General features: G+C 34.3%; 1 protein-coding gene across 1 annotated transcript in view; it reads left to right on the top strand.

Annotated features, from left to right (window-relative positions):
• The window catches only part of NBEA (neurobeachin), a 466,212-nt gene that overhangs the window by 116,641 nt on the left and 323,143 nt on the right, over nucleotides 1-26,428 (top strand). Inside the window, exons 11-21 of the mRNA XM_042868525.1 lie at nucleotides 4,958-5,066; nucleotides 6,615-6,767; nucleotides 7,351-7,519; nucleotides 15,013-15,092; nucleotides 15,879-15,941; nucleotides 16,050-16,147; nucleotides 17,330-17,422; nucleotides 20,345-20,453; nucleotides 25,393-25,474; nucleotides 25,716-25,839; nucleotides 26,187-26,379. Coding sequence (XP_042724459.1) covers nucleotides 4,958-5,066; nucleotides 6,615-6,767; nucleotides 7,351-7,519; nucleotides 15,013-15,092; nucleotides 15,879-15,941; nucleotides 16,050-16,147; nucleotides 17,330-17,422; nucleotides 20,345-20,453; nucleotides 25,393-25,474; nucleotides 25,716-25,839; nucleotides 26,187-26,379 — 1,273 coding nt within the window. The remainder of the gene's footprint in view (nucleotides 1-4,957; nucleotides 5,067-6,614; nucleotides 6,768-7,350; nucleotides 7,520-15,012; nucleotides 15,093-15,878; nucleotides 15,942-16,049; nucleotides 16,148-17,329; nucleotides 17,423-20,344; nucleotides 20,454-25,392; nucleotides 25,475-25,715; nucleotides 25,840-26,186; nucleotides 26,380-26,428) is intronic.

The following is a 26,428-nucleotide window of genomic DNA, read 5'->3' on the forward strand; positions in this document are numbered from 1 at the left end:
GCTGCCCATGGAGGAGGTGGTAGAGTCGCCATCCCTGGCAGTGTTCAAGACGTGTCTGGATGAGGAGTTACGAGATCTGGTTTAGTGCTTGTGGTAGCAGTGGTGATGGGAGGATGGTTGGATCTTGCATGTTGTTTCCAACCTTGTGATTCTATGATTCTACGATTCTATGGAGGTGGAGAGAGAAAACATTATATTTATAGATGTCTGTAATTAATCATTTTTTAAAAAGAAAGAAATGCCACATGCTGGAACTTTGAAGACTATTATCTAGCCATTACCTTTGTGAATTGCCATAATATCTGTTTTACTTTATTAGCAGTATAGTAGTACTATTGCATGGTTGTTCACTGAGGATTGTAATACTGATACATTGTAGTGTCAAATCAAAATGGTGAACTATTGAAACATAATAGTTATTTTTTATTATTTCTCTAATTTGGCCTGAATTAAAAAGCTAGGTGGTATTTGTAACTTTACAGTGTGTGTCATGACTGCCTGAACCGTAAAGGGAGGGACTTTACAAATATCACAGATGTGAAAGAAATCTACTGTGCACACCAATTCTGTCCTGTGATTTGTTGATTTTTGATTTTTATTTTATATTTTATCTTCACAAGAGATATGTATTTTGAATGTGGAAACACTGGCAATGCTGTAACAAAGAAATTAATCTTCAGATTTTTTATGCAGTGGATTCCAGAGACTTACCTATCTCTACAACACACTAATCATACAGTAAGCAGTATCATAATCACTGGAAATGAAGAAGCTTCTTGTTTTGGACAGAAACTTTTTTTTTTCCCTACAAATTAGGAATTGAAAACTACTGGAAAAGATATCCTGAAATTAACTGTATTTTCAGTAGGAGAAATGATAATTTTGTCTGATATAGTGTTGGTATGCATACATATTCTAATTGTTTGTCTATATCATAGCTGCACTGCAGACAAACTGATGTCTTCTAGGCATGGCATGGTATAGATGAGAAGTAGGAATGGGCTGAAGTATCCTTTATATTTGCCTTTGTATCTAGGGGAGTTGAAAATAGGCAAGAATGGAGAGAAATTGTGTATGGCAGTGCACAAAATTTTGCAAGTTTAATTTGGGTCCTGCACCAATCTGATCAATTGTAGTTACTGGTAAGTCTGTTTGAAAAATTGCTCTTCTTAGAAGACAGTCTTCTAACCAATATTATTTCCCCTGGGTCAACAGTAACCTTTTTAAAAACATAAAAAAATTACATTTAATTTGCTAATTTAAAAATTAAAAAAAAAAAAGGTGTTTAAAATCTTCAGGTTAAATTTATTTTCAGTTTTCAAAATGATTACATAAATGGATTATATAGGAACGTGTTAAAAGTTCTGGGTACAATCCTCTAAATTAGGCAGGCAGACTAAATCCTTAGAATGCAGTGCTGAGGAGAAAAAAATCCATTGTGATTATGAAAGTACTGCTACCTTTATATGTACAATTACATATACTTACATGTTTGCATGAAGTCATTCTGGACATGTGGAGGAGAAAATTTGAAGGCACTGAGGAAAGCATATCTGAGAATTTTTTACTGCTCAGTCTATTCAGGCAGATTGAATGCTCTCCAGCATAAAGTATAGATAAGATGACACATAAAAATTATTGTTTCATGCAACAGCTGTTATTTAGTGCAGTTTCATTCCTTTTTTCCTCCTCCAAAATAGAAATTCCACTTGAAACAAGTATATGGAAGATTTCAGGGAATAAAATGAGACTAAGCATGTAATGTTTTCTGTCTCTCTTTGATCATTTTCTCCAGTTAGTAATAGTTCAGCATCCTATGAGAATGAGAATTTTAAAGCCCTTCCTTTTTGGTTTTAAAGTCTTTGTATCAGTTAAAATTTGTAAGGTGTATTTAATTACTTCATTTCATGCATAATGATGTGGACCAAATGCTAGCTGTATTTAATTACAGTGCTAATTTTCATCAATGCTGTTGTGCCATACAGTATTCACCTCAAACATTGTGCCTCTGTGTGAATGTCAGGCCGTTCTCCTTAACTGCTTTTTCTGGTGCTTGAAGTTTTTAACGTGCTTGAAGGCGTAATGATGCATTCACACGTGCTATCCCAAGATTTGAATTAATATATACTACAGTGAATTCTGTTGTTTATGGTGGCAATCTTGGCTAATTCAAAAGGATGAAGAGTATAGCTTGAGTGACATCTGACAGTCCTGAAATGAATCTTTGCAGATTGGCTTTGGGTTGTCTTTGGATACCTGATTTCAAAGACGTTCAAAGCCGTTTTGGACTTAGAACAAGTCATAGTACATTCACAAAGGTATAGGCTGAATTAATACATTTCCCTGAAACTGGTAACTTTGGCGTCACATTGCAGTGACAGGTGTGGTAGTTCTGTACAGAGCTAATGTGTCAAATGCCATTAAAAACAGCTAAAATCTTCAAGATGACATGTGGGCTCTGAATTAAAAAACTTTGTTCGTTGAGTCTTACTTACATAGAACCAGCTCGTGTCTTTCTCTGTCTGTAGCATGGTTAAATATTAACTAAGTTAATCAGTCCATTGATTATTTCAGAGTTGGCTGGTATGTTTTATGCATAATTAAAAAGTAGCAACTACAGAAAATCTGTATTTTACAGAGTCCTTATTCCTTATAATTTATATTTGGAGTCGTATCAGAATTTCTAGCTAGTGTGAAGAAATTATGTTAATATGAAATACAAATAACTCCAGTCCGTGAGTTTCCATTTAAGTTCATAGAACGGACAAATAAATTGTAAAGCAATGGAACAGGCTTTTGGAATAGCACTCATAGAAGTGAAAGTAAAACCCATTAACTTAAGTCTAGTGGCATGCTCACAGTATAAAAATCTTTTAAATGCATTTTAATAGTAGTTTTTGACTTTTCAATATAATATTAGTAGTGTTCACTGTTGCAGTTTAGGTCCCAGTCCCACAACTCTGCTCTGTTTCTTAACTTTATGCATAGTGGGTCATTCTTCTAAGTCATAGAGCTACTCACAAAGTAAGAAAGTAAGTATCACTGATATGCTGTTTTCTTTGACCTATTCAACTTTCTAGAATTTTTCTAAATACAAATATTCCAAATTTTACATGACCTACTCATGGATAGCCATGTTTGAAAAAATTATGGGTGCCTTATTTTTAAATAACAAATACAGTAGAAACTTTCCATCATGTTAAGGGAAAAATGATGCATATAATCTGTTTTGAAATTGATGTGACAGTTTGACAGGCTGTTTTGATAGAAGCTTTTGAATTCTGCAAGTGGATGTTATCTGTGTTCTTTTACTGCTGACACGTTGTGGAGAATTCTCTTTGTGATTTTTAGACTGATTATTGTGACCATCCAGCAATGAAGCAACACAAGGCACTGTTTCACGTTCACAGCATGTCCTTTGTCTACAATCTACTTTTTGCATGCCAGCCTTGCTCACTGTGTAGGGTATTCTTTTCCTCAGCATGTTAATTTGTTTTTGGTACTGACAGGGATTAACCGATATCAACATTTATTTCAGCGTTTGGATTGTGTTTGGATATCAAGGAAACCTTTAGCTACCTAAATAACTTGTGTAAAATTGAAATTTATAAAATGCAGTTGGACATTTCCTTTATTTCATAGTTGGAAATGCTACAATTTTCACCCCTGTCTTGTCCACCACCTACATGAGAGCATTTATGGTAACAAATGCTTGTCTGCACAGTTAGGAATTATTAAAAATATTTTATTCTTAGAAAAGAAGTATGACATTTTTTCATTTTTAAGTCAGTGCAATGCATTTATGTCACCTACTTTTTTTTTTACTATTTGCAAAATAATGTACAATATTATCTTTCTGTCACAAAAGTTTTTTTCCTTTCCCCTTTTCCTCTGGGTTTTCGGCAACAGATGGGCATATTTTTGTTTCCTTCTCACCATGCAAGAACGAATTGCGATTTTTTTTTCTCCCATGCTGAATTCATCTGCCATGTATTACCTCTGTTTGTTGTTTTTCATAACATAGTTTTACCTTCTTGCTGTTCCCTGAGGTCTTTAACATCTCTTCAGCTTTTAAACTGTAACCTTTCGGAGCACTATTTTTTTTTCCCAACCCTCTTGGAGGTTTCTGAACACCTCAAAGACACTGAGAACTTCTGGGATGGGCTACTGGGTGATTTCCTTAGTGCTTCTTGAGTTTCTTTGTGCATTCCTGAATGGTCAGGCCTAGAATTTATTTTCATGCTTGATCTGCTGGAAGTATGATAGAAGCTCTGCACCCTGGTGGTTTTACACCGGTTTGTGCTGGGTGTTGTTGCTTGCAGAGCCATTTGAGGCCTCATTTCCGTGGTATACTAGTGACTACAGGGATTGAAAGTATGGAATGATTATGCATATCTGCATGTCTTGTTCTTTAACACAATTAGTCTGGATGGTCAAATAGTTGGCACAGAGGAAATGGCCTCAAGTTGTGCCAGGCTAGATTCAGGCTGGATGTTAGGAAATACTTCTCAGGGAGAGTTATCAGGCAGGCTGCCCAGGGAGGGGATGGAGTCACTGTCCATGGAGGTGTTCAAGAAACATTCAGGCATTGTACTGAGGTAAACTGATAATTTACTGGGAAATATTGGTGATGAGTGGATGGTGAGACTAAATGATCATTTTGCAATGTTGGTGATTCTATGATTCTACAGTTAAATAAGGAGAGCTGGAAAAATGATTTTTCCAATTCTGTCTACTTGAATATGAACTCAGTGGTAGGAGTGGGATTTCTACTATTGTAATACAAGAACAACCATTGGAGAATTTTGTCAACAGGGAATGTAACATTTGAATTTTTTCAAGGGCTTGTTCACCTTAAGCCTTTTTCTGTTAATTTAATAGATGGTTAATATTGAGAGTGTAAAAAAATGATTTTTCTGTATTTGTAACATGAAAATTGCTTGTTCTTTACATGCAGTGCTACCCTATTGGCTTTCTTGGTTGAGCTTCTTAAGAGTTCAGTAGCAATGCAAGAACAGATGCTCGGTGGAAAAGGCTTTCTAGTCATTGGCTACCTCCTTGAAAAGGTACAGGTATTATTTGGTTTTGTTCTTAGTATTTCTCCTGTCTTTCTGGTATTTTCAGTCACTTGGCATATCTGTGGTATAAAACATTTTTTATTGCAATACTTCTAAGCTTTCTAGAGGAGCCTTTTCATCTTATTTGTCTTCTTATCTCCCAGTATTCAAATAAATGATACTCTGGAGTTGATCCTGTTTGTCTAGTTAATGCTTTTTCTTTAGAGCTCTTTGTGAATCACTTTAAATGTATTTTCCTTTGTGTTTCTCTGCTCTTTGTCCCTCAACATGTCCTTTAGGAAAGTTACATTGTTCCTAGTTTATACATGCATATCTCAGACATGCCATAATTTAGGTTTACTGTAGCATTTGCGTGTTAATAAAAATTAAAGTAATCCTCTGTGGCTTAGTTCTGAAATTGATAAAATAATTGAGTTGGGTTTAGAAGAAGGAAAGCTGTAACATAATTTTGTTTATGGGAGAAACAATTGAAAGGGGTGTTTTCTTTGCTTGTTTGCTTTCAGACATGATGAGCAGTTATCACAAAGCTGAGGTCCATTTCAGATGCTTGCTTGATGACCACTATGTGCCTTCTGGCCCCAAACCATTATAATGTCCTGTTATTATAATTAAATACAGCTGACAGTAGTTTGTTTTAAGATTGCTTAGGCAGTAATATTTACAGTTGAATCTTATGGCTGTGATGTTCTTGAATGACTCCAACTGTATTTTTGGTCAACATGTGGTTAATGTAGTAACAATCATTTGAGAACGAAGCACTATTAGGGTTTTGCTGAACTACTATTACTGACAAAAGGACTTCTCATCTAAAAATAAAAAATTTGCATTTTCTCAGACTGTATTTATAGCATTAAAAGTAAATGGAACAATTTGTGAGGAAAGCAAATAGAAGGATTTTTTGCATTTTTTTTCTTATTGGTTCCTTTTGTTTGCTTGGTACATAAAGAAATTTGTGAAAGTCTGCTTTCCTTGTCTGCAAAGGAGCAGATCTCAACAGTGTTTCATGGCATAGCTATGAAGCTGAACAACTCTCCTGCAATTTGAGGAAACTTTGAACCCAAATATTTCAAATACTTAAATTTAACAATAAGAAATCTGCTACTAACATGTGTTTGCATATTGATGAACTCAATTTCAGTAAAACTCATAAACTATCTGAAGAAGAGCTAAGGTTTTCTGACACAGTTCTCAAGGTGTTCTTCTGTGGGATGGAGAATGCTGACTGGATTGTAATAAAGCGAACAAACAAAAAAGAACAAGAATTTATTCAGAGTTATTGCCTGATGTTTTGTAAAATGTAGTTCATAGAAAGACCATCAGTTTTATTAGAAAGCATAAGTTGTTTATGTTTGTTTCCTTTCTTATCCAATGAAATAAAAACATATGAGTTTGCATGTATTTCGTAAAGATGAACCATGTGAAAATATCATTTGATATTAAGTATCATTTGATATTAAGAAAGTAAGTATATTAACAAAGAATCTATATCTCTCTATATATATTAATTTCTCTTTTTAATTTTTTTTTTTTCCCCAGTCATCTAGAGTTCATATAACAAGAGCAGTTCTGGAACAATTTTTATCATTTGCAAAATATTTGGATGGATTATCTCATGGAGCACCTCTGCTGAAGCAATTATGTGATCACATCCTTTTTAATCCCGCTATCTGGATACATACCCCTGCAAAGGTAGTTGTACATTTGAAGTATGTTGTGACTCTTTATACACTGAAGTGAAATAGTTATGTTCTTTTATGCTACGGTACTTATGTATATATATATACATCATGTATATGTATATATATATATATATATTTCAATTTGAAAGCACTGTAATAGCAAAGATATTTTTGATCATGAAGTTTATCCATTGCTTAACTATGTTCTCCAATGCCTTTTATACAGTTGTAAAAGCAGTTAAATTCTTGCTTAAGATTCTGGGTAATTCTGTCAAAAAAATTTCAGAGGTTGCATGGTTTTCCTACAGATTAAGCATTAAGAAGACTAAGAAAAAGAAAAAAAAAGCAACAAAAATGCAACACATGTATCAGTACGTAAATGATGGAATCATATATAATTTTTCTTAAAAGGAATTTCTGGAGGTCATTCCAGGTGACGATCCAGTGATGATAAACCAGTTTCTGCCCTCATTAAAGTTATTTCTAATATTTTTTGTATTGTTTTTAATCACATCCAAACTAATTCCCAATGAAATTTTGAAGTCTTTTAATACTCAGCTTACACTTATGTAGATAACTATTTCATTCTTCAGGTGCAATTGTCCTTGTATACCTACTTGTCAGCTGAATTCATTGGAACTGCTACAATCTATAACACTATACGCAGAGTAGGAACTGTACTGCAGTTAATGCACACACTGAAATACTACTACTGGGTGGTTAATCCTGCTGATAGCAGTGGCATTACTCCTAAAGGGTTAGGTAAGTACAAAGAAAGAAATTATGTGCATTTCCTCTATAGGAAAATCTTTGATATATATTTGTTAAGGTCCCTAAAGCTTGCAGACAAGGTAAGTTGGCAGTAAACCAGCCGTCAACAACTCTGATAAGTGAGTTGCTGACACCCTTTCCAATGTTTATAGGTATTCCCAAAAGGTTTTTACGGTGGTCTTCACAGTTATGTGGAACTACTTCAGAAAACACAGAAAAAAATTACTGTGTTGAAGAAAAAAATGTTAACTACATCTCATAACAACGCTTTTTGGTATTTAAGTATGATAATGTTTGTTTGATATTGTTAAGTGATTTTTGAAAACAGAATGGAAACTTCTATTTCTCTTGAGATCTCTAAAGTATATTTTCAGTTCAGTAATATTTTCTCTCTGCTCTTATAAAACAGATTGGTTTAACTTTGTTTATAGCCATGTGCTTGATCTAACTCAGGAAGTATTAAAAGGTATCAACAACAAAATATGATAATACATGCAGGCTAAATGCTGCGTGTAACAGATGCATATTAACCAAAGCATCAAATCATTCTAATCCTATACTCTCCAACTGTAATGTCATTACATTTAGCAGACTACTTGTGCAAAGAAGGGAGGATTTGGCAGAAAATCTCTAAAAAATTAATTCATGCGAGAACCTCATAAATTATTTTTATTCTGTAACTATTACTGTCATGTTGTGAAATTGAACAATTGGGAGATTTTGTAGTGCTGTCACACATCCAAATATTTAAGAATCTAAATGTGTATAAGCTATTGTCTAATTCTTCAATTATGTCAGCTACATACATAGCTATATGAAAATTTGGGTGGGGGAGGGAGGTTAAATAAAAATGTAAGAAACAATACTTATCCTAGATTGGGTATCCTTATAAGCAGTGAAGCTGTAGCTTCCTGAGTCTCACACAAAGAGCAGCCTGTGAGCATATTCAGTCTAAGATAAGAATTGTTCCTTCCATTTTTATTTATTCATCAAGAAATAGGAACTGGGACTTCATTTATAGTTATCTCATAATGTAATGTTAGACTAACTATATTCTTCACACAGTTACTAAAAATTGCTTTAAAAATACCTAAAAAGAGCAGACTCTGCTCAGCAAGGCTAGAGAGCTACTTGAGTTCAAGGGCATTTGCTTTCTAGATTCCATTGGCTGACTAGATCTCCTTTGGAAGGTTAGAAGCTGGTCATGTGTGTTTGTAAGTATGCTGTAGACATTTGAAATTAGGATGAGATGAATCCTACCATAGGGCTGACTCTCCTGCCTCATGCTTTGGATGTCCTATTCAGCTGTGGGTTGCCCTGCATGGGGTACAGTTTTTCACCAGACAAGTTAACCAGCTCTTAACTCAGAGATAAATTATTTTGTTAAAAGCCCAGCCAATGAGTTTATAACAGCTACACCACAATTACAATCGCACTGTTAAATGGCCATCTACTGAAAGGTGAGTTTTCCAGATGTCAACCATATTTACTTCCAGACTGTGATCTGGAAGATGGTTCAAACACTTTGAGATTGTGAATTTGATAATATTGTTTTCTTGCTATTACTATCATGCTTTTTTGTCTTTTAATTGAAAAGAGTTCCTATAGTTCTGTGTCATTATGCTATTACCTAACAACGCTTCATGAATGTATTGCATATTCCAGAATTCCCTCTGGCTGGGCTTGCTTTTGTGGAAACTGTGTGACATTTCTTTCTGCAGAAGATTTGTATTACTTAGCTGTATTTTTTGAGTATTTGTAAGTGTAATGCCAACTGAGTAGCTAGAAAAAAAAAATCTATTCTTCAAAATCTGAACATGGAGTACAAGGGACACAGATTTAGGGAGGAGAAATGAATCAGTTAACTCGAAGTTAGCATACATATGGATGTTTTACTTCCCTATTTTTATCTCTATTTCTTATGTATTTTAAGGGAATAGTACATTCTTTTATTTGTGTCAATTTCAGTCTAGAGGCATCTTCTATTTCTCTAAGGATGCAACCAGATAGCTCCCTGAAAGGTAATCAGATAGTGCAGATTGCTGCTTGTTTGTTGTAGCAGTACAACAAAAATCATAATTACTAAGGCCTGCATAGTGTAATTGGGAAAGCATTCAATAGATGGTGAGGCAATGTACATTTTCAACATACATATTTTTAGCCACTACATCTGCATTTCCACTTTTTTTGAGTTAGATTTACAGCTAATAGTGCCTTTTTTCAGATTACGTTTTTCTTCTTTCTTTCTTATCCTCTTCCCTGTTGTTTAAAATGCAGAAAGACTTACATATTTCATACAATTATACGAAAGTATTTTGTCATACTTCTCATCTGAAAATGGGCATTGTATTGAGTTGAAGCTTGTTGGCTTATCAGGAAAAATGATCAGTGAGGTGGTACTGTATCAGCAAATCCAGCATAGCTATGGCATTCTGTACATGTGAATCAGCTCTTACGTTACAGGTAGCAAATGGTTTGATGATTTGCAAGTAAATGACTGTGGAAATATAATTGCTGATGTGATGGGTTGCTGAATTCAATTTCATATTAACTTAATTTCATATTAGTTATCTTATCCAACTCAATTAATTTCATCAATTGATAAAATTCTTGAAAACTTCTCAAAATGTTTAATTGCCTGGATATTAAATTACTTTTCTTCACCAGATGTTATCCTTTCTTTTAACATTAACTGCAATCTGGCAACGTGTTTTGTGGCTCTGTTGGATTCAAGGTGGTAAGCTTAAAATACTATAAATAGAAAAAGCTGTAGATAATATTACCTAATGCTTTTTCTTTACATCTCTGTTTTCAGCAATTCATAGCTTCCCCAACTTTAGTAATTCGGAAAATTTAACTATTCCAGAATGTTATTTCTGTGTTGATTTTATTAGTCTGCATGCAGCTACTAATCCTGTGCCACTGCCTCACTACCCTCTGAGTAAGGAATTTCTTCCTACTGTCAAATCTGAACCAACCTTTTTTTTTTTTTTTTCCAGTTCAAAACTATTTCCCCTTGTCCTGTCACTAGATGCCCTTATAAAGTGTCCCTCTCCAGCCTTTATATAGGCCCCTTTCAAGTAATGCAAGGCTGCTGTAAGGTTCCCCCTGACGGCTTTCTCTTCTCATGGCTGAAAAGCCCCAGCTCTCTCAGCCTGTCTTTGCAGGGGGAGGAGCTCCAACAGCTCAGTGTCCTTCTTGTGGTAGGGGCCCCAGAACTGGATGTAGTACTCCAGGAGGGGTCTCACGAGGGCAGAGTAGAGAGGCAGAGTCACCATCCTCAGCCTTCTAGTCACACTTCTCTTAATGCAACCCAAGATACTTTTGGCTTTCTGAGCTGCATGCACACATTGCCAACTCATATTGAATCTTTCATCAGCTGACACTCCCAAATCCTCCTCAGGTTTGTTCTCAAGCCATTCTCAACCCAACCTGTATATGTGCCTTGGACTGCCTCAAGCCAGGTGCTTGCTTGCACCTGGATTTGTTGAACATCAAGAGGATGGCATGGGCCCACTTCTTAAGCCTGAACAGGTCCCTCTGGATAGCATCCCTTCCCTCTAGCATGTCAACTGCACCACTCAGCTTGGTGTTGTCTGCAAGCTTGCTGAGGGCGCACTTGATCTCACTATGTCACCTACAAAGATAACACCAGTCCCAGCCCTGATCCCTGAAAAGCACCACTCATCACTGGTCTCCATTTAGACGTTGAGCTATTCACTGCAACTCTCTGAGTGCAACCATCCAGCCAATTTCTTATCCAGGTAGTGGTCCATCCGTAAAATCTATTTTTCCCAAGTTCAGCGACCAGGATGTGATGTGGTTCAGTGTCAAATGCTTTGCACAAGTCCAGCTAGATGACATCTGTTGGCCTTCCTTTATCCACTGACTCCCTAGCTCCATCATAAAAGGCCACCAAGGTTGTCAGGCATGACTTGCTCGTGGTAAAGCCATGCTGGTTACCACCAATCACCTCATTTTTATTTTCCATGTGCCTCAGTAGGGCCAGGAGGATCTGCTCCATGATCTTGCCAGGGTCAGAGGTGAGACTGACTGGCCTATAATCCCTAGATCTTTTTTTCTCTTTTTGAAAATGGGGTTATTTTTCCCTAAAGTTGCACTAGCCCTCTGAATACGTCCATGGCCCTTCTCTGGACCCACTTTAATAGATCAGCTCACACTGAGTTTTCCATCCATCAACAACCTCAAGTCCTTCTCTTCAGGTGTGCTCTCAATATACTCACTGTCTATCCTGTATTTGTGTTTGGTATGTCCTGCTGGACCTTGTGCTTGACCTTGTTAAACTTCATTAAGTTTCTTTGGGCCCACCTCTTGAGCCTGGGTGGAATCCCATCCCTCCAGCATTTCAAAACGGCATCTCCTTAGTGGAGACAGTTGAAACTCTAAGCTAATTTTACATCAGACTTTTCAAAACTGAAAGAAACAGTAATGGAAATCTTACCAATAACAGAAATTTGACAGTGTTGTACTATTTTCGGGTAAGTTGCTATCTTTTAAAAATGTAAGCTTATTTACACAGCTATCTGAATTGTATATTTCCTACATCTTGTATGGGAGTACCATTTTTTAGGTAGAGATAGTTTACTTTACTCTTACATACATGTAAGTTTTTTGCTTCAAGGTCCTTTGCTTTCTTGTGTCTCAATAAGGCACCAAGTGGGTAAATTTCCTACACTGACAGTTCAGTATACCCCATTTAAAGCCAAACTGTCTGAATATTGAAGCTTCTCATTAGGCTAACACTGTTTTCTTTAAAAAATATGAAAGTTCAACCATTGCTTCTTCTGGTAGTCAGCTTATAAAATAGGAGGTGTAAACACTTAGAATTATTTGATATACTCAAATACTTGTTTCAAATTTGGTTTTCTATCACCTCTTTCATTATTGCTTTTTTATTTCAAACTGATATTTCTTCTTGGATTTAGTATGCTAAATTTGTATTGTGTTTCTTTTTCCTTCTCGAGTATCAGAAACACTGTTTCAAAACGTGTAGTTGCTTCATATTTTTTTTTTTGTAATTTTGATTGATCATTTTCTATCATATGTAGTTACATACACATATATGGATCAATGTTTTTCTAATCTTAAAACTATGGATTTTACTTTCTTATTTTACTCTTGTTCTTTGTTTGCTTGCTTTTGCTTCAGTTATCAGTTGTAAATAGATGTCGGGAAAAGCTGACTTGTGTTTGATGAAGGCCATGTTAAAGTAAACCGGTGAAATAACTCTGACATCAGGAAGAGCAGCATAAGTAAAATCAGTTTCCACAGGAAACAATCTTCAATGTTGATTATGTTTTATGTTTTACACTCGAACTATGATTATAGCTATTCTCTTGATTTGGCACATAAATGCCTTTAACATTTTGTTAAATCTCACAGAATAGGATGTGAAGATGCAAGATCATAACATTTTCAAATGTTTGCAGCATCTAAAAATTGCCTGTGAAGCAGGCAATTGAGTAAAAATTGCTTAGTGGTAGTTTCTTTCCTTAATTATTTTCTTCTGTGGATTTTGGATACAAATAGGATGAGTGGAGAATTATTTAACTCTTCTTATCTTGCTATGCAAAGTGATGCATTTCAGTGATAATACTTAAAACTATTAGAGAAATCTTCACATCACATTATCAGTCTTTTTGTTTGAGGGTTCATCTTTTCAAAATAAGTACCAGAGTGATATTTAAAGGAAAGTCAAGTCATCAGTGGATTTGAGAAGGTGCCTTTTCTGTTCCTTGTGTGTTGAAGAACTGAAAATGTGGTTCTCCCATATCTCCAGAGAAACTATGGGTATTTGAATAAGAAATATGAAACTCAAGAACCTTTTGATATTGGCATCATTTGGGATATCTTCTTTTTAATCCTTTCTTGAAATTTCTGTTACAGAAATATTTTGCAGAGCTCTTCACTGTCTTAGTGTTCCACTTTCAGTTTCCATAATTACAGTCTTTCAGGAGAGACAAAACACCTTGTTTTTTAGGCCTGGTTTTCAGACATTGTCTGATATGAATCCTGATAAGGTGTGGGAGGAGAGAGGCAACGTGAAGACACAGATTTCTGTCATACAGTTAGAGGAGTCAATTCTGCATTTCACTTGGGGGAAAAAAATAACTGCTGGCTAGAAACAAACCAGAAAAACACGTGTGATTTTTGATGTACTGCCTTTAGTAGCAAAATGTCCAATTGTTTTAATGGTAGGTACTAGGTGTTTCATAGTACCGTTAGACAGTATTCATAGAAAACAGTTCCTGTAGAATCAAAGCCTTTATAGCGGGTTACAGTCACTGTTGTTGCATGTGATGGTAGGAGAAGGCTGAGACTTATTTGCTTCTTTCAGAAAAGTACCCAGTTCTTCTCTCCCATTCAGAACAGGGAATCAGCCACTCTTTTTCTTTCATCTGGCCTTCAAGCAGAAATGTGAATTAACTGTGTATCTGAAATTAACCTTCATCTACATTCACTGTACAAAATCTAAGACTGGCACACATTGTTTGAAAAGTAGGAATTTAAAAAAGAAATTTCCAGTTCAACCGTAACTATTTATGAAAGGGGGGAATGTAGTATCCATAAAGCAAGGTTCAAGTGAATGTAATTGTTTTAGCTCTTTGTTTCTTACTCAGTATTTTGGTTATTCTTTTACTAGTATACTTCCACAAGCACATTTTTTTCAGCATAAAGAATTACAGACATTCTTTTTGCTGGCTTAAATTTAACATTTTTGTTTTCAAATCCTAAGTTCTCTTTGATTAAATGGCTTCAGTTTCTGCTTGCAGGTAATGGCCATGACTAATATTTCATTAATTCCTGCTCTGTTGGACTTCATTCTTATGGCATTTAACAAAGTGGCTTAGTTGTTCTGAGTTACTGTCATCAGAAATTTTAGATAAAATTCACCTTCATATTCATTTCATATTGTTCAATTTATATTATTGTAAGTTTACAGTGTAGATTTGTGCTAGGTGTGTCTGACCTTCTGTTGAAGTCAGAGGAATTTCACTCAATGTAGAACAATGGAACTATTGATTTTTTATCCTGAATCGGGCATTTTTATCATGGCATTGGGTCAGTTGACTAGGTTTTGTGAATAGAGTTGTTGCCTGTATTAGAATTTGCAACTCCCAGCTTATAGAAGAAAATCTATAGAGTGTATACCTTAATTTAGCTGTGCGAGTTGCAATCTTGTTATTGCTCTTCATGTTCTTATGTCTTTAATATTTATATATAGATCTATACATACATATATGGATTTCTTCTTCTTTTTTTTTTTTTTAATGAAAGTGCTCAAGTTATATAGTTGTAAAATGTAATTCTGTAAGGCTTTAGATTATATCATTTGCAAATATATGCTCTTATACAGTGAATAAAATATGAAATCTGTTCTAAGAACTATGATTTCCCAAAGAAGCTGCAGTTATTAAAGAAATTAGCTTATATTTAAATGTGGTATATTTTGCTTCTTCCAGATGGTCCTCGACCCTCACAGAAAGAAATCATATCACTAAGAGCATTCATGCTTCTGTTTCTGAAACAACTTATATTGAAGGTAAAATAAGCTATTCCAGATGGAAACCTTTGAGACTGTTATATAGGTTCTTTCTTTTTAGTAATAAGCTCTTCCAGAGATATAAATATGTGCTACCTATGAGGTATTATATCTGTTTCTGGTTAATTTTAAGGTTGATGCACATACTAACAATGAACGTAAGGGTAGCAAATCCGTGTAATATTTCTTATTAACCTGACCAAACTAAGATATATATATTTTATTAAAAGTACTTCCAGAAATAATATGTAATACTGTAGAACTGTTCAGGTACTTGGGCTCATTTTTATGTGAAAATAGATTGATAATAAAAAGATCAAAGGAAAAGGTTGTGGAAGTTGTTAAGTTAGTTACTGCTTTATTGGTTTTAAGGTCCTACTGCTGCATGAAACATTTAGGACTCTTTCTGGCTCTTTCTATCTGTTACAGATGGTCTTTGATTTATAATCTGCCATTTGAGACTTGTCTGGAAAAAAGTATTTTCTGCCCCAGCTTATTCCTAGAATTTTTTTCTAGTTGTGTGTCAGGGCTTGGAGGAGTGACAACAATAGTTGATATCATTTGAGTGCCCACACTATGAGAGTTGTATCTAGCAAGAATAGAAGGCTTACTTCAGGCTATTTTGTACTGCCAATGTGATATGGGAAAGAAAAGGAAAAAAGTGGAGTAGCTCTTTGAATTTAAATAGTAATTTTATAGTATTATTTGACTGAGTCCAAGCTTTTCTTAGGCCAAGCATTACAGAATGAATTTTCTCTGAAAAAATATCCCATCTCATTTTTTCAGGATCGAGGTGTGAAAGAAGATGAACTGCAGAGCATATTAAATTACTTGCTAACAATGCACGAGGTACATTTCTGTAATTACCCGTCCTTTACTGTAATCAATTGTACGATCTCTAGGAGAAGCCTGCTGTTGAGGTTAGTTTGTGGAATAACATTGGTGCTTGTCGTACAGGATGAAAATATTCATGATGTGCTGCAGCTGCTGGTGGCATTGATGTCTGAACATCCAGCATCCATGATACCTGCCTTTGATCAGAGAAATGGGATACGGTAAGACAGTGAAGTGAGAAAATGTTTTAAAAACAGTTTCAATATTAGCATTCCCCAGATTCCTTCTTTTTCACATTATCACACATGATGATTTTTCAAGAATTTTAGTTATTTAAGCTATAACTTAGAAATAGAACTAAGAAATAGACTATTTTTATGTCTCTGAGAAAGAGGTTTTCCTCTTGAGAGGAAATTTCATATTTGAAGGTAAATGAACTGCTGTACTTGTTTCTCCATCTCAAATAGAATATGTAATTAGCAAGAAGCATCAAAAAGCCAAGTATCTATCTTAGAATTATTTTGAATACTCTAAATGCTCTACATAATTTGGGGAGAAGAGGAAGATGAGAGAGATCATGCTTTAACCCTCTTAGATTTTCTCTGAAAATATTTTTAAAAATATCTGTGGAATTTATATGTTTATATGATTGTTCATAGACTCAGTAACTGATCATTACCAGACAAGCAGTATTTCTGGTGTTTTTGGTTTTTTTTGGTAATGCATTTTTTCCAGTGTTTATTACTAATAATTTAATGCTTACTATAGATTTTTATTTTGTGTTATTGTGAAAGTACTTTGGAAAACAAAAGAGACTTTTTAAAATAGAAAAAATGGTTACTACTGATAAATTCAACTGTGTTTCCTATAAGGTGTGTAAAACTGCATGCAACTACTTGTATTTAATTGTTTGAAATGGTAGTGCAAGCTGAAACAAAACTACTAGGAATACTGGTTGTACTCACAGTTAGGACACTTTTTTCTGTTTATTTTTCTATAGCAGAAATAGCAAGACAAGCAAACAAGTTACTTTTTGTTTTCTGTAGCATCCAGGTACTACAAGAAGCTCCAAGATGTGACTGTGTTCCAGTTTTTTCCTTTTGTCTTGAGCCACAGCTGCTCAGCCTGCCTTTGATTTTATTTTTCTGCTATAGAAACATTAGGGAAGTTTTTGCTTTCTGTTCTGAAGCGTTGAATTGAGTGATGAGACACCATACCTCTGACCCAAAGAATTTGTGATCAAATTCTTATGCTATGCTTGCTGTTTTCAGTGTATCCTTTCATTTTGTGTAAATGGTTGAGTTTATTATTATTTCATAACCTCATTATAAAATATTACTGTTCAGTGAAAAACAAGTTGTAGGTGTGATGTTTAAAGTATTGAATTTGTTTTCCTTTTTTAGAGTAATTTATAAACTTTTGGCTTCCAAAAGTGAGAGTATATGGGTGCAAGCTTTGAAAGTCCTTGGATATTTTCTCAAACACTTGGGTCATAAGTAAGTGTAACTTTAAAATTATTGTAGTAGTGTATGTAAGTTCTAAGTTCTTATCCTTTTGTCATAATTATCTTAATTAATTTGATAGTCTTCAGAAATAACTTAAAGTTGGTAGTTTTTTTATTTAATAATGTGCAGTTGATGTCTTTATACACTAAGAAAAAATAAGTCTTGTAGTTAATTTGTTCCTATAATGAAGTTTGAAAAGTTAGAGTGATTATCTACCAAATGTATGATATACTGAAAATTAAACCTTAAAATTATTTAAAAACATTTTCTGAAAATATATTTTAACAAATTATATGTTCAGTTAAAGGTAATAGGAAATATGTGAGTGTCATCAAAAATTTGCGACTGAGATTTTCAATGTGATTGCAATACATGTGTCAGGGCAGTACTTTTAAAAATAGCTTCACACTGATGGGAAAGATGAAATGGAATAAGTTATTCCACTGGGAAATGTTCAGAAAGGAAAGTAAACAAGATAAATAGATGATCAATAGAAAAAAAAAAAGCACATAAGAACATGCCTCTGCACTAAAAGAAGGAAGAAATAGTCACATTTAAAATGAGCCAGTGTTACAAAATAGGTGTACTGAGTCTCATTTTTCTTCATTTGAAGATAAAAGAATTAAAAAGTACTTTGTAATACAGTACTGTGTAGCCTGCGGCTGCTCACTTTCTCCATTGTATTAAAATATTCCAGTATGTAGGATGGAAATTACCAGTGCTTTTCACAGCAGACTTCATCATATAAAACCATAGTAAGAAAAGAAGCTTTGAGATCAGCCAGAGTGCAGTATTGCTAGACACACTTGTCTCAGTAAGGTCAGTAAAGTATGACACCATAATTGAGAGCTGGTTAACTGAGAACGCACTCACAAATGGGATTTTCTTTTGGGATTGAGCAAGCCAAGTAGTGTTCTGGGAATTGATAAAGCAAATTCTTAGACCACTCAAGAATCTCAAAGGACTTTTCTAACATTAGAACTTACTGAAAATCACTGAAATTAATTGAAGTTGGATTAAGTAAGGTACACCAGTTGAAGATGTGATTTGAGGCCTTTTTCCAAATAAGTACATTTGTTTAATTCATTTATAACATATCTAGCAAACTAGAGTTTAAGTTAAATAACTTATTTTTCATTGAAATCCATTTGTATGTTCCGCATCTTCCAAGATATCTTTGAATATTCTGTTACTTTCATTTAGGAAAAAAAAAAACAACGCAACCTCTGGGTTATTGGTAATTGTTCACTTTATGGTCAACTTCAGCATGTAAAAATCCTCTCCATTTTCAGATCTCACAGCTAATGCCTGTGAAATGTGCCTATTTGTGCACATCTTCATATGCATTGTTATATAAAGCTGTGGTCAAATACAGGATATTCTAAGAAATTATAAAAATGTAAACCACATAAAATTATAAACTACGTATAAATTTATTTCATATTACAGGAAGCAGGCATTCTGTTGCAATTCTATTTTAATATTCTAAAGCATAATTGCATAAAGAGATGTTATAATGTATGAAACCTGAAACAATACAAGGTTAATAACCAATGTATACATGAAAAAACAATTACCATTCATGGATATTCTGTGCAGATTAAGCTACAGAGTGAAAGTAATTGATTGCCTGGAGAAGTGACTAGTGATGTGCTGGGAGATTAGTGAAATTATTTGATTTTTCTTTGTCATCTATGGTGATAGCTTACTTTGCCTAGCCTTTGAAGGAGGGAAAATCCTGTTCTTCTTCTTCTCTGCCTCCTTGACTTTTCCTACTTCATCACTGAAAACAGTGATAGTCATTTACTTGTGTTTTTTTTTTTTAATCTACTTCCTAAAACAGAGTTATATGTGCTTTTACATTTATAGTATTTTATTTGAAAATATATATAATCTCAAATACAGCAAATTATAGATACACAGTGTATTAGCCTGTGTTATATATGCTGTTCAACATGTTTTTTTCTGCAATGATTAGATATACTTGTTCTGAAATGTCTTCCATGCACTACCACATAGTCACAAGAACATGTAGTTTTTCTTATAACTCATGAACTCTAAGCAACCTGATCTAGTTGTAACTGTCCTTGTTCATTACTGAGCTGTTGGACTTGATGACCTTTAAAGGTCCCTTCCAACTCAAATGATTCCATGATAACTCTCTCTTCAGTGTGCAGAAAAGTACACACTGTTATAAGATGTTGCCACTTTCTCTTATGGATGTTTGAAAAGTAAAGTATTACTTTCAAAAGTTCTAAGACAAATCTGTGTAATTTAAGCCTGTGGTGTTATGATCAGTAATCAGGAAAAGGGACTTTGTTAACTTTGGAATGAACAATTGGGAAACTTCGGTGTATTTTCTTTTATATTGTTATGATACTTTCATTACTAATTAATCTGAATAATTATTTTTGTTTTGTATTTTTATAGTAGTAGATAAATATAATGATGAAATATACAGTAAGTATTCTATTTATGATGCTGTATTTCGTTAAACAATACTAGTTTTTAGGACAGATGGAATTCACTGATGTGAGCTGCTTTCTTTTCAACTTTTTAAGATGATATTTTTTCTTGGTCCTGACTATAAAATTCACCTCAATCACTATGAATTTCATACTTCTTTAGGATTATGGTGTATGAGAATTCTGGGCCATTTTTTTTAACACAAAAGCATATTGTAAATACACAATTTCTTGCTGAGAACCTTTGTGTATTACTGCAATAGCATTTGTATATTCCTGCAATAGCATTTGTATTGGGAAAGATCGTAAATTATGTTTCATTCATAATATTTACAGAATAACTGGCTATAAAACTCTTCAGTACAACGTGAAAACATTTAGCTTTCGTTTTTTTGCATTTACTTTAATATCTTAGACATAGCTGGCATATTTTTATTTTCTCTTCCAGACGAAAGGTTGAAATCATGCATACTCACAGTCTTTTCACTCTTCTTGGAGAAAGGTTGATGCTGCATACAAATACAGTGACCGTTACAACATATAATACGCTTTATGAGGTACAAATTATTAAACATATAGATTTTAATCTCTATGATAAAATTTATGGCTTAATTAATTTTTTATATAACCTTTTAATACTCTTTGTGCTTTGAAATATTCTGATTTGCAAGACATCTGAGAAAATTTTAGATAGAAGTTTTAAGAAAGATCACTTTTGCTCAGAATTTTGCCACATTCAGCTAAACAGGAGTTAGCAGTGTGCTCAGGTGGCCAAGGAGGCCAATGGCATCCTGGCTTGTATCAGAAATAGTGTTGCCAGCAGGAGCAGGGAAGTGATCCTCCATCTGTACTCAGCTCTGTTGAGGCTGCACCTGGAGTACTGTGTTCAGTTTCGGGCCCCTCACTACATGAAAAACATTGAGGCCCTGGAATGTGTCCAGAGAAGGGCAACAAAGCTGGTGAGGGGTCTGGAGCACAGGGCTTATGAGGAGCAGCTGATGGATCTGGGGTTGTTCAGTCTGGAGAAGAGGAGGCTGAGGGGAAACCTTAGCACTCTATACAGCCAGCTGAAGGGAGGTTCCGTTGGTGGTGGGGTGGGGGGAAGGGTCAGCCTCTTCTCCCACATAACTGCTGATAGGATGAGAGGGAATAGCCTCAAGTTAAGCAAGGGGGATTCAGGTTTGATATTAGGAAAACTTTCTTCATCAAAAGAGCAGTCAGGCGCTGCATTGGGCTGTGTGATGGAGTCACCATCCCTGTGGATGTTCAAGAAACGTTTAGATGCTGTACTAACAGACAAGACAAGGTTTACTCAGAAACACTGGTAATAGTTGGACGGTTGGACTGGATAATCTTGGAGGTCTTTTCCAACCTTTGTGATTCTATGATTCTGTGTTTTGACTATTTTTTGGAAATGTCATACTTTTCACATGTTGTTTATAAAACTTTATAGTTTTACACAGGGCAATATGGCAATACAATAGAACCTAATACTTAAATGTTGATCACTAAAAAAGAAAAAAAAAAAAGGACCAGAGACCTGTTCTTCTATGCTGAAACTTTTTTCTTTCGAAAATTGCTGTTTTTCTTTTTCAACTAGTAGTAAAATGATAGCTGAACAAAGATACTATCTGAGAAAAGTAAATGTGACTTATAAGCATTTAAATATCCACCAGTTTCTCACAGAGACATAAGTCTTAATGGTAAACATTTTAGCTTATACATTATTGTTCCAAAACCATTTCTGTATGCCTTCAAATGCATACTGTCAAACCTTCAGTTCTTTTTCATAAAATGATAACTTAAAAATTGCAAAGATTCTATTCTCAGGATTTTTTCACTGGGAAAAAGAAAGTGTGTTTTTTTTTTTTCTTTCAGACAGAAAAATGTAGTGGATACTGAGGATTGGTTCCTGAAAAGATAGAATTCTGTAGGAATACTTGATGAGTGCTTGTATTTGGAATTCTGAATCTGTGTCATGTAGACAAATTTCTGCTATGTTTGTAAATGCTTGGTCATCATCTGTATACCAATGACATACACATATGCCCATGTATTTTTTGTTGTACACATCAGGTGACTTCTCTGGCTTAGTAAGCTTACTCTGCTGTGGCTTGGCAACTTAAGTCTCTCTGGATGTTCTTCCAGTATCTGTAATGATAGCCTCTTACCTTCCCCAGTTTCTAGAAGATCATCTCGCCCTTAGGAAACCAATTAAAAAAGCATTCATCTCCATCGTTTTTCCTACCATGTTTCATCTGTCATCTTCAGAAGTAGCACAGCCCTCTTTTTTGTATTTTCCTTGTGTGATTTTATATCTGCAGCTGATTTTCAAGATACAGTCTTTGGACTTCATAAAATCCGAACAGATAGAGCAAGAATAATCCTATCAAATCTTGGTCCTATGACGCAGTTAGACAATTTGATTTGTAAAAAGTATTTTAACAGATGACACTGTAAATTTCATAGTGAAAAGATCTAAATGTGCTCTTACCAAATTTGCTGAACCTGTCTGTGTGAAGGAATTGAACCCCAAGTTGTATATCCTCCAAATTCCCAGTTAGATTGTTAATATGTGAATCATTGATTTACTTCCAAGTTAATATTAGTTTTTACACAACATGATCTATAAGTAATATGCTAATTTGTTGGATTTTACAACTGTGGTTAAAAGAAAATAAACAAAACCAAATACAAAAAAGACCCCAGAGAGAAGTAGTATCTTTAAACATACAATCTGAAAAGTCACATGAACATGCTCAGTTGAGAATATTGAGGTGGTATGGTTAAATTTCAGTCATTTTGAAAAAGCAACTTTTTGCTCCAAGTTAAGGGATTAAGAAAAGGAACTTCATAAAAGCAGTACCTAAATGCGTTCAGTTCATGTACACAAGTATTTGTCTTGAATTTTATGATTTTTGAGCATACTATTTGACCTTATTGACTTCAGTCTCTGTTTTCACTCACACTTTGATATCACCTAATTTAATACATTTCTGATAATGTTGTAATAATGCTGTGAATCCATCTATACACACTTGTTTTCAATCTGCATTTAGCAGATTAAAGTTCTTTGAGAAATGGGAAGATGCATGAGTGACTAATTGCAACTCAAAGGCACTTCAAAGCTTAAGTTTTCAGTTATGTTAGCTTATAGTTAGGGCAGAGCCACAGGACCACAGCAGTACAGAAGATTTACCCCTGGACTGTTGTAGTTATTTTCAATATTCTCTTACAAGCAAGCATTTGCATTCTATATTAAACATCAATATGTAAAAACCCACTCAAAGATACTGTGTTTACAGATGGTATTAGTTTGATTATTGATTAATGAATGAGCTAAGAGTATGCTTCAAGATAAATATGAATTACCAGTAAAATCATTTAATCATATGTTTTGTTTATATAGTTGCTTAAATATGTTTCTTGGAAATCCAGCATTAACACCATGAAACTTTTAGCTTACTCTTCAAAGCAGAGTTGCATACGTAGTGACAGGTAGCCTGGTGCAAAACATGTGTGGTTTTGCCTCAATACAGTCTAATTAATTTTTCATGGACAATTTGTGAAACGGGAGACTGATCTGTCTTTGTGATTATGTCAAATAACATGGCTATTCCTATGTAATGTAGTATACGACTACTCCTCTCTCCCAGCTGAGGAAAACAAAACCCATTTTCAAGAAATATTAGGTTTGGATATGGAAGGAATATAAGAAAATATCTTTGGTTATATAGTGCTCATGTAAGAATTTTTGATCAGTGAATAGGAAGGTTATGAATGAAGGATATTTTTAGAAAATGCAGTTTTCTTAAAAAATATTATTTATTAAAATCTTTTTATGTTCAAATGATATTCTTTTAAATTAGCAGAATAGAAAAATTAGCTTGGAAGGAACTTCTGGAGGTCGCCTAGATTAAGTTTCTGCTCAAGGCACAGCTAACTTTAAAGTTTATCATGTTGCTCAGTGTTCTCCCCAGGCAAATTTTGACTCTTGTCTCTTGTTCTTTATTTCTGAAATCTTCATTCCATTTCTGAGAATTCCTAATTTTGACATGTTTCTTACAGCAGCATTAAAATCAGAAGTGAAGTTTTCTGAAGGGTGATGAGTATTTTCACTCTTTCAGAACCCTACCACAGATTTACAGAATCAGAATCACAGAATCACCCGGGTTGGAAGGGACCTCAAGGATCATGTAGTTCCAACCCCCCTGCCTGGCAGGGCCACCAAACATACACATTTAGATCAGGTTGCCCAGGACCCCGTCCAACCTGGCCTTGAACACGTCCAAGAACACGTCCCAGGACGTCCAAGGACGGGGCATCCACAAAAGTAAAGATTTACAAGATTTACAAGATTTACAAGATTTACAAGATTTAAAAGATTTACAAAAGTAATACCAAGTTAACATGGCAGAAATGCTTAGATAATCTACTTACTGCTAGAAACTCACTCTAGTTTATTATTATCATTTATTGCTGCTGCAGAGATAATGTATCTGTTCTGATTTCAGTTCTTGGAAAAAATATGTTTTGAGAGCAGTAATGGGAGGGTTGATTGTTGGTTTAGATTTATCTCACATTCAGTATATACACAGAGTATCTTAACTAAACAAAAGTAAACTTGTTAATGAAATACTCTTGCATTTTTAACATGTCCCACCATTAATGGATCTTAAACCTGAATAAGTTATTGATTTCACCAGCTTTCTGATTAAATAGCATTAAGTCAGTTTCTGCAGTTGAAATTTATAGGAAAGCTACTTTTGGCTCACAGCAAAATTTAATCAGTCGGCTTCACTTTTAATGCTGGTTGTGAAAACTTCCATAATCTTTGTTCAGTATAAAACATTTTACTAGAGATTTTCTTAAATGTAGCTGATGTATTTATTCAACACCTGTGTTGCAGTTCGTATATTAGAGTTGCTGTACACATTTGGTGTATCTTTGAACTGAGACAAATATGGTGATTTTGCTTACTGTAACAAATACATACCCACAGTCCAAACAACAGTAAATACAATCTGACAATAGGTATTCTGTAAAAAGGAATTACTTCATTAGGAATTTGCAAGTGTTTCAAGCAAAAAAAACTCTACCATTTTATCTCCAGTGGTCAGGTGTTAAAGGCTTTAAGGTGCTAGAAATTTTGAAGAGATTAAGGCAAAGTGTGAGCATTGGAATAGCATCTTAGGCAGTTCTCTTTGCATTGCTAATATGCTTTGTCTTTCTTTGAGAAATAACATTTCAAGTCAAACATGAAGCACAGCACAGAGATTACATTTTTCATAGTGTATCTCTTTAAAACACCTTGGATATTTATTGAGCTATCTAATAAAACATCAGCTTGATTCTGTTCTTGAAGAATAAAAATATTTTCCCAAGATTTTGGATATGAAGTTGAGATGTGGCTATGATAAATGGTGACCTTAAAAAATAATAATAAAAAGATATGCTGTAGCATTTAATTAAAAACGATAAACTTCTGTGTTTTAGATTTTGACGGAACAAGTATGCACTCAAGTTGTTCATAAACCCCATCCAGAACCAGATTCTACAGTGAAAATACAGAATCCAAGTAAGAACTATATATTATTTTTAAACAATAAAGATATTACCTTGATATTTTATTTTCTTTGAAAGGATGTGGCACATGAAGCACAAATAATTAATTAGCATCTATCAAGTGTGCTTGGGTTTCAGTTTCTGTTTACATTCGTTGCTGAAATATAATTGCAATTAATTTTATGTTAATTTATTTTGTTTTTAAACCAAATTTTTTTAAAATGTGTGATTGTAACTAATTTATTCTTTCAAAGTGATTCTTAAGGTGGTGGCAACACTGTTAAAAAACTCCACACCAAGTGCAGAGCTGATGGAAGTTCGACGTTTATTCTTGTCTGATATGATAAAACTCTTTAGTAATAGCCGTGAAAACAGAAGGTATGTCACTATGGACAGTATTTTCTCTTCCTTCACTCGTGAGTAATAGCAATCTGTTGTATTATATGTAGAGTTGTATACTCTACAGTTTAAATGGAATCTATAAAAATTAATGTAATATGTCTGTGGTAGCTTTTCCTTATCCCAAATAAATAGCATTTGGTTATTCTTTTATGAACATAATTTAAATTTTTATTGACCCTGATGTATTTTCTAGGTTTTCTCTTACCATTGGAATTACTTTCAGAGTAGATGCACCATGTTACTTTTCTCCTGTTTTAACCATCATAATATTAAAATAAAGAAGCTTTCTTTGGATATATTTTGACCTAATTATTTCACTTTAGATGTTTACTTCAGTGTTCAGTGTGGCAGGACTGGATGTTTTCTCTGGGATACATTAACCCTAAGAATTCTGAAGAGCAGAAGATCACTGAGATGGTTTACAACATATTCCGTATTCTCTTGTATCATGCAATAAAATATGAATGGGGAGGCTGGAGAGTGTGGGTGGATACTCTTTCTATAGCTCATTCCAAGGTAAGAAACGACTGGACGTTTTTATATGCTGGTAACTCCCGCACAGTGA

This window comes from Lagopus leucura, unplaced genomic scaffold (genome assembly GCF_019238085.1).
Source record: "Lagopus leucura isolate 7727_CA_CO unplaced genomic scaffold, USGS_WTPT01 Super-Scaffold_100001, whole genome shotgun sequence".
Classification (NCBI taxonomy): Eukaryota; Metazoa; Chordata; class Aves; order Galliformes; family Phasianidae; genus Lagopus; species Lagopus leucura.